Source organism: Phaethon lepturus, unplaced genomic scaffold (assembly GCF_000687285.1).
Source record: "Phaethon lepturus isolate BGI_N335 unplaced genomic scaffold, ASM68728v1 scaffold16035, whole genome shotgun sequence".
In the NCBI taxonomy this organism is placed as follows: Eukaryota; Metazoa; Chordata; class Aves; order Phaethontiformes; family Phaethontidae; genus Phaethon; species Phaethon lepturus.
The window spans coordinates 16,887-26,123 of record NW_010541331.1 but is presented as its reverse complement, the minus strand read 5'-3'; the positions used below and the strand labels follow the sequence as shown (position 1 = coordinate 26,123).

General features: G+C 47.6%; 1 protein-coding gene across 1 annotated transcript in view; it reads right to left on the bottom strand.

Annotated features, from left to right (window-relative positions):
• ATP6V0D1 (ATPase, H+ transporting, lysosomal 38kDa, V0 subunit d1) overlaps positions 1-9,237 on the bottom strand; it is a gene marked incomplete at its 5' end in the record, with an annotated part of 24,335 nt that overhangs the window by 8,046 nt on the left and 7,052 nt on the right. Inside the window, one exon of the mRNA XM_010287702.1 lies at positions 1,555-1,733. Coding sequence (XP_010286004.1) covers positions 1,555-1,733 — 179 coding nt within the window. The remainder of the gene's footprint in view (positions 1-1,554; positions 1,734-9,237) is intronic.

The following is a 9,237-nucleotide window of genomic DNA, read 5'->3' as shown; positions in this document are numbered from 1 at the left end:
CTGCTGAAGAAATGCCACACTAGATGGTACGCAGCCTCAAGGGCATGGCCAGGGCAAAGGTCTGAAGAAGTAGTCAGCCTAGCTGGGACAGAAGCAGGCAAAACTGACTCACGTACAAGTACGTGAATGCAAGAGGCAAAGGCCCTCAACTGCCGCGTTCTCCAGAACCACCTCACCAGCGTAATGGGGCATTTTCACTCCATACGCCGCTGGAAGCCTTCAGGTCTCTGAGAGCAAATACCTTTGAAATACTCTGTTCTATCCGAGTCCCAAACCAGGGGAAGGTTCCTGCTTACTCATGAGGAGGACTTCCTTCCCACACATCATCCCTACAGCAGGCTCAACTCAGCTGCATGCAGAGCTTCGGATCTCCTGCTGCGTTGTTGCCCTACCTTGCAACCCAGATCTCAAGACACGTTTTCCCTCCTTCACTGGGCTCTATCTGGCAAGTAATTTTTCCATGACAGCTACTCCACTTGCCCCATTATTACACAGAGCCTTTGCAAAAGCACTTTCAGTTCCAAAACCAACTATTTCTATCAAAGACAATATGATGACTTGGAGTGTTTTGCTCTTTCTAGCAACCCCAAAAGAATGATTAATCACTGACTCAGGCGTACCTCATTACATTTTTGCCCACAGAGGGTAAGCTAGCAAGTCTCCTGTGACTACCTCTCCTACTACTGCAAAAAGACTTCCATATTTTCTCCAGAAGCACCTTTTATCTTTAAAAAACATATCTGTCTGACTAGCTATTCGTAAGACACTTGGTTTTAGCGTTATGTGCCTCCCGGTCAAGGCCTGTAGCCCTGAGACAGTATACTTCAATGCAGGATCCTGCTATACAAAGAGCTTAAAAAAGGCTTTTGGAGATTATTTTTTCTTGCTGTTGTTGTTTGGGGGTTGTTTTTTTTTCGTATATAAAGAGCCTTCCTTGATCTAGAGCTAATTTTATCAGTTTCAGAACAAGACTGGGCATGTGCAGATCTCTATAATTATCTACAAAAATTGCCTACAAGAAATTGCCCAATGGTCCAACTAAAAGTGCTGGAAATTAAGCAACTCATTCCAGCAGAGGATCCGACAGCCCTTCACTAAGGAAGCACAAGTGCCATGTATCTCATGACAATTATTAAAAAGATCGCATCGTCTAAAACCTCTCAAACTTTCTCCTTCCTCTCTAATTTCAGGTGACAATTCCCAGAAGAACCGGTAAATGGACATATCTGGTAGATTAGATCTAACTACACCTGCACTGCCAGGACAGCCTAAAGCTTGGCTCACACAAATCGAACTCCCCAGCAGTCTGCACTACCATTTGCGGAAGCGTACAGAGAAATAGCTGGCCCTCCAGAGGAAAAACTGGCACAGGACAAGCATAAACCTAGACTCCAGCCCAGCCACCACAGGCAGTACAGCCACATCTGTACATTACCCAACACTTCGTCTTCCTGGAGCACAACTTAAGACTTAGTTGGATCTAGTTAGACTGGGAGGAGAGAGGGACACCTGCTCCACACACAGCTGAGAGGTATTTTGAAAGGCTGCACTCACCCAGGGGAGTGTCCACCAGGATTGCATTGTACAGTTCCGCAGGCGTCTGAGCAATGTTCACAGCTTCCATCTGCTCAAAACTTCCCAGAGGATGACACTTGGGCACCAGTTCGGAGATGGAACGCTGGTGCAGAGTCCCAGTGATCAGCAGAATGACATTGTCGATCATGTAGCTGTACCTGGAGGAATGCAAGAGGAAACCTGTCACAACGCAAATAACACAAACCCCAGCACCTGGCACCAGACGGGCACACGTCTTCAGTCCCTGGGAAGATCTCCAGAAAGATGCGCCCTTCCCACAAAGAACAAGTAAGGCGCCTCCTTAACATCTCCTTATCGTGCCAGCCCAGGAAAAGGGAGTCAAGCATAGTCCCAGGCTGGGATTTACGCTACAGCTGAACCACACGCCATCTGAGCATCTCCCACCTACCACTGAAGAGTATTAGTTTGGAAAAGACTTCTGGAGGCCTCTGGCCCAATGTCCTGCTCCTAGCATGGCCAGCTCCAGCTGCTGAGGGCTTTGGCCAGCTGAACTTTGAGTTATTTGCATGGATGTAGACCTCACAACCTCCCTAGGGCTCTTCTTCAGTCTCTGACCACATTCACAGTGAAAAGGCTTTTCCTAAAAGCTAATCAGTCTCTCATCCAAACCCCACACACCTCCCACAAGGAGAAGAGCCTGGCTCCAGCTTCCCCACACTCTCCCACAAGATAACTGGGAACATTTGTCCTTCCAGCTTTCCCACCGCTCTCCTCACATTGACATGCTCTGTAGGGAGCACGTGCAACAGCGTGAGTGGTAGGACACCAGCAAAGGGGAATCTGGAGATAGCTTGACTCGAGCTCAGCTTCATTGCCAGCAGCACGGCTCCATCTTGCCAAGACTATGCAGAAAGGGTCACGTTTCTGCAGCCACATTCCCTTCCAAAAACAACAGGGATGGCAGCTTTGGCACAACCTTCATTCACACCCTCACAAAAATACACACAAGCTTTTTCACACCTCTGCCATCAAAAGCTAAGGGTTTTTTCACATTAGCCGATATTATGATGTCCCTAACCAAGTTCTCTGCTTACATTATACAGGATTAGCAGATTCAGTCTTTGGCATAGCAGTAATGGGACATTCAGTCTGGAACCATGGCACTCGGCACAAGTTCTACCAACACAAGCCCTCTGTGGCCCTTTTCTCCAGTATGTCCATGTTTCTCTTGCACTGGGGAGCCCAGAATGGGGCACAGCACACCAGGTGAGGCCTTAACCAGTGCCAGGTAAAGATCACCTCCCAGTTGTCCCAGTCCAGCCAGAGAAGGGAAACACAGCTGGCCCAAAGACTGGGAACACAAGATAGGCTGGTGGCCTTTTCCAAGTAGAAGGTCCAAGCAAGGCATCAAGGCATCATGTAAATACAAGGAGCTAAGAGGAAAATTGTCCCCAGCAAGAACAGGAACAGTGCTCTAGGCACCTTCACCACCAGCTGAGCCATAAGCCAAGCAAGCCAAGAACCTGAAAAACATCAAGTGAGATGAGGGGGTTTTTGTGGTTTTTTGGTTTTTTTTTTTTCCTAGTCAGCAGAAGAAGCCTTAGCAAATGTCCCTCAGCAGCACAAGGAAGGACCACAGATGCTAGAAGAGCCGGATATTTGGGATTTTACACTCCCTTTGCTCTCACTGCTAGAACTCTAACTCTAAGAAGTTAGATGATGGAAAAGACCTGAAGAAGCACCTTGGCAGGAGCTGCTCCAAAACAAACAAGATCAAGCCTGAGCTATAATGGGAGAAGGAGCTGTGCACATCTGGAGGTGGAACACTGTTGAGGTTGAGGCTTCCCACATGTACTTGAGCATGGAAGAAAAGGAACTTAAGGCCAGCATGCGGGACTGGGGCAAGGGCAGGGATGGCAAGGCTCTGCACATGTTTGTCAGACAGGCATGGGGATGCTGCTGGTCTTTGTATTTCCAAGCTAACAAGGAGGACATAGCGTAGCCCTGTTTCCCTTTAAACCACACCCAGGGCAGGTAAGCAGAGCCAAAGGCAGATTTTGGTAGTTTTTGTTAGGTGGGCTTACTGCCTCTCAAATATGCTCAAAGGCCATGTCCACAAACAAATCTACACCTTAGTTCCTCAAAGAGGTGCTGCCTTTTCCCCTCCACGCTGCAGGGCCGGGTAACGCACCTCCTGGTCCCACTATTTTTGCAGAGAGCCTTTCTGTGTTTGCAGCCTATCTTTCCAGGGATGTTGAATCTAGAACCACAGCAATCAGCTTTACGTACCAGGAAACCTCCTTTTGCCCTTTCATCCGCAAGGTCATTCTCCTGCCTTCTGTTTGTGCAACTTGCACCATGGAGATGATTGCAATCTCCAGGACAGCAAGAAGAGCCTGTTCATGAGAACTGAGGAGAAGTCCCTCGCAGTAAGCAGCTGGTTGCTGGTAAATACAAGCATTTGCACCCTGACACACGTGCATCTCCGTGCGGTGTGCTAGACCAAGCATACAGCGGATCATTTCCCAGTTCCACCATCTGCCTTCAAACACACAAGTTTGCTTAGCAGCGGCTTTCAGGAAAGACCATATGCAGGATTACTCTCACCAAAGCAAGGCCATGACGTAGGACCAGACCAAATTCAGTTCAACTCAGCCTGCACTGAAGGAACGGCCAGGATATATGGTCATTGCATGGCATGCTAGCACACCTCTTTCCTACTCCCAGCTTACCACGGATCTTGCTCCCTGCAAGGTATTTGCAACTTGCAAGGAGCCTGGCCAAAGTCAATCATACAAGAGGAACTGAGGGAAAGTGCCTGGAGCCCTTTCTGTTCACAGGTCTTCAGAGCAGCTTAGCTCCTGGCTTACTGGAGTCACACCAAGCTCATCTGTGCCCTCCCAGTCCGGCTCGGCATGAAAGTCACAGACAGGTTTGGGGAGAGCAGCCCAAGTCTGACCCTCTTCACACATGAGAAGCTCCTGCTTTCAGACTGATGGTCCCAGGAAAGAGAACCCAGCTGTTTTCCACCACCAGCGTGCAAAGCATGGCTCTCCCCATTTTGTTTATACCCCTTAACTTGCTTCCTCATCCTGCAGGGAAGCTTGGGGAAACGCATGGTCTATAGACCAAATGCCAAGGCCTCTAAGGAGGCCCAGCAGCAACTTTTTGAAAGAGTACTTTACCTACCTAGACTACTTAAATGTTGCTGTCAGAGGAGGCTTCATCCCTGCAGGAAGAGGAGTTGCCAGGCGCAAGATAGAGGGGAAGTTTGTCATTCAAATTTCCACTGTGACAGCATTTCAAACCTTTACGATAACAAGAGGGCTGCAGCAGGACAAAGGTCTTCTCGTGCCTGCCGAGGCCAGGCAGACACCGGCACCGCTACCTAAATCCTTCCTGATAGTTCCCGTTTCCTTCAAGCAAGCCCAGACCACGCTTCTTCACATTCAGTCCCTGCTTCAACCCAGCAAAAACAGCCACGACTCAGTCAATCGTGATCACGAGGCAAGTCTTCTAGCGCCAGGACAGCCAGAAAAGCCTCTTCTCATCTATGGAAGGGGCAACTCTTGCTTTCCTGTGCCAGGTCCCAAGAAGAACATATCTGCCTCCATTAGCACAGCTGTACTAGACCATAGCAGAGGTCCTGGCTATGCTGGCATTTCCTCCCAGGCCCAAAGGATTAGGTTTATTACGGTGGCAGCAGTTTTCCTAGGAACCTCCAACCACTTGTTTAATAGCATGGCTTTTGTCATCATCCTCCCCGTCTCCTGTTAGGTTCTGACCAGCTCCAAATGTTTCAGCTTTCACAGTTAGAAACAAGAACACATTTTACACCTCTGCTTTGAGCTGCTGTCTGCACCCACAGGGAGACGGGCACCAAGAGAGTGGATGTTTCACACGCATAGTTACGCCCTGCCTCGCTCTTCCTGTCACTCACTGAACCGAGGTGTGGTATATTCCAGAAATTCATGTTCGCAGAAATACAATTTTAGTTGATACTGAGAAACACCAGTAAATGTCTCACTGAAGAGTAGAATTTCTTGTCAAAGGACAGGGAGGAGTCAGCAAGCATAGAAATAGCATCCACAGAAGAAGAGAGATGTCTGCTTACAGCTTCCTGAAGGCCAAGACAATCGGGGCCAGTATCTTTGCTCCTCCAGCAACCCCCTGTTCAGCACAACATACACTGGGTGCCACTCGCAAGAAGAGAGCAAAGCCATTCTAGGATTGGCTAGAGAAGCCAAAAGGGGGGTGCGTGGTGGGGGAAATGTTCCTCCAGCATTCTCACCACTGGTTTCGAGAGGTACGGTCTCAGACACCTCCAGCAGAGACCTCTCCGAGAAGACACAGGAGAGCCAGGCCCCAGGAGCTAACCTCTGGGACAGCCATCCGTGGATAGCTATCGAGCAGAATCAAGGAGGAGGGCCACACGTACAAAAGCCACGTACAGGCACTTTGACAACGTATGCCTTCCAGCTTTTGGAGCTACTTATGTACAGCCACAGATAAACGAGACATTGAAGAAAGATTGCAACAGCCTGATGAATATTGGGAAAGGCTTTTTAGCAGGGGAGTATATCAAATGCATGAAAGATCATCATACAGGGGCATTTACAACTTGACCTGAAGGCACTCAAGCGTAGCCCTGCAAGGCGGTGACCCCAAGACAGCTAGGGCTTCTCCTTCCCCCACTTACTAATCTTATCTAATCATAAAGAGTCATTGTCCTACAGCAGATAGGTTGGTTTTTTATTGCTTTCTGCTCCAGGATACTAAAGAAACCATAAACAATACCACAAGTGGTCACAAAGCATGACTAACGACGGAACATTGCATGACCTGTGTTTCTCAGGGATCCTCTGAAAGCCTTGCCAAACTGTAGCTTCACAGCTGCTCTACAAGGGGTCATGAGGACAGCCCTCCATCTCAGCAAACGCAGGAGTGCGTAGCAGGGAAGAACCAGGCTGCGGCTCGGGGGTTTTGCCAGGATGGGTTAAGGTATTGCATTGCTCAGGCAACACTACCACTTTCCAAAAACCAGCATTAGACTTTAATGCAGACTAATGCTAGCAAGGCAGAAGTCACTAAGTGATTGCATTGGGCAATTACTCAGATTACTATAGCAGCACGTGTTTATTTTGGGATGAAAAAGGGAAATCTCCAGTGGGATCGGAACAGTGCTCCAAACTCGGCATGAATTCTAGAGACAGCTTTAAACAATGATGAAGTTGTTTTGACTATAGTCGCTTTAGCATCTTGTGCTTCCCTCTTGCAGCTCATCCACTTCATGTACTCAGGGGCTGTGGTGGGGGTGGGAAGTAACCTAAAGAAAAAGTTTTGGGTTGGTTGAACCGCTGCTTCCTTGGGTTTGTGCAGAAGCACACAGACCCATCTCTATATCCCGTTGGGTTCGACAGCGAAGGTGCTGGTACGCAGGGCCGCTTGTCACACATCTCTCGAGCTCCAAATGTAAGCAGTCACGGGAAAAAGCAACACACAGACTTCAAAGCACAAAAGAGCAGTAGCTGACACTAAGAATAGTGTCAACAGCTTAGATGCTTGTATCTGGAGTGCCATTTCAAGATCATTAGTGAATAACTGTGCAGCTGTCCTGAACTGGAAAGGAGAGGGATGTTGCACATCAGGAAGACCTCAGTGCCTAACTGAGGCTTGCTCAAGAAATAGACAGTAGATGAACCAAGTCAAATCCTGATTTATCAGTTTTTCAGCTCAGACTAGAACAAGTCAGACCAGCAGCTTCTGGCCAGAAGCAGTTTTGCCCCTCGTCTGCAGCTGAAGCTCTGGCAGGCCAGGGAACAGCAAGGGTAGACGCAGCATGTGATGGTTTCCGCTCAAAGTGCGCTGATCTCTCCCTATCTTTGCATACTGTCTTTCCTAGAGTCACACCAATAAAAACCACACCTAAGTGGCAGGTTCGTGAACCTGCCAAAGAGAAAGCTGAGAACTTCACAGTTGCCACCGCAAACCAAGGGTGCTCAGCCAGTAAGTGGGTGCCCGACTAAACTTAGATCCATTTCACAGCAGAGCGTTATAACTTCAGAGTACTACAGAGGCTGTGGCAGCCTTTCAAATCCAAGTATCCAGGAATGTTCTCAGCATCAATCTATATTTAGCTGCATTTCCACGGGATTTTTACCATCTTTTAGTGAGTCTAGGTCTCTTGGGATACTGACCTCAGTTTTCCAGTGGTATCATCTGGTAACTTATAAGCAGTCATACAGTGTTAGCTGTGTTAAAGGCTAACGAGGAAAAAAAAGCTAGATTAAGCACTTTTAATTTTGAGGCTTTATGAATATGTTCGTACAAACCCCTTGAAACACCAGGGGATGTTTCTGAACACCTTGGAGCCTTGTGCGAGAGTTTCTGGTTGCTTAAACCTGATGCCTTAAAGATTGACCTCAGAGCTTGAGAAAGGGTAAGCTGGTATGCAAGGCTGAGTCCTGGCACTCTGCGCTGAGCAGGCTTCAACACTAATTACATTTTAAATATTGACCCGAAACATCTAATCATGCTGCTTTGACACAGACCAGCTGCAAAAGCCAAACTTGCATATGCTGTTTTCTTACCTTCCTTACATGTAAAGCTCTAAAAAAAAAAAAAAAAAAAACCAAACAAAAAAACCACCCCAAAACCACACCCAAACAAACAAAAACACATTCCAAGGATATAGAAGAAGATTAAAGGCTGTACTGTGCAAACTCATATTGCCCCCAAAATTGCCTGAAGTAGCTAAGAAAGCTGACTGAGTTTAATGGCCTAAATGCCCTTACCCGATTCTCAGTGAATGTGTGGTCTGGGCTTAGATAACATGCAGAACGTTACTGTGCACACAGACCTGCTGCCAGCAGAAGACAAGAAAAACCACCATCCCACTTGACATGCAAGTAAACCATGTGGGGTAGAAACAAGATTTTGCTTGGCCTCTAAATATTGCAGTATTTTGGCAAAGCTCTATATAAGTATTTGTTAGACTTCAAATTAGCATACAGAATGGATCTGGAAAAGGGGACTAGGACCCAAGATGCCCTCAATAAGTCTTCAGAAGCAGTGCCCTTCACCTCCAGGCCTTCTCTGGGCTGAACTTGCCAGCCTTAGAGAGCACTGGGTGAGACAAATTGATGGAAAGGTAAAAGGAAAATGAAGGCTGCTGATGTCCAGCATCAGAAGACTTTGAGAACAGTTTCAATCCCGGAGTGAAGCATGTTACATGGGAACAGGAATGCTCAGTGAACGTTCATCCAACTGAAGGCACAAGTTGTCCTCTGGAAAAGTTGCAACCAGACATAAATTGATCAGAGGAACACTGATAACCTCCTAACATACTCCTGCCCTCTCTGTTCTATGATTCTAACAGACACGCTGTAGAGGGAACGACTGTGAGAAGGAAGATGAGGGAAACAGAAGGACTGTCCCTACGAGCTGCAGAATCACCTTTAAATTCAGCTTTAAACAAAGCCCAAGACAACAGTTAAGTCCACACACTGCCTCTGGATGAAACAGCATCAGCTTGGGCAGGGATGTTACCCAAGGATGATGTTTCTCACCTAATTACCCACAGCTTGCATGCTAGCTTGCATACCCCTAGCCTTCGCAGGGCTGCTGAGTTTCGTTCAAGATTTCTCTTAGTGAAACACTGAAGCGCATCAGTAGCATTTTGCTGCGTCTTTACTGCCACCG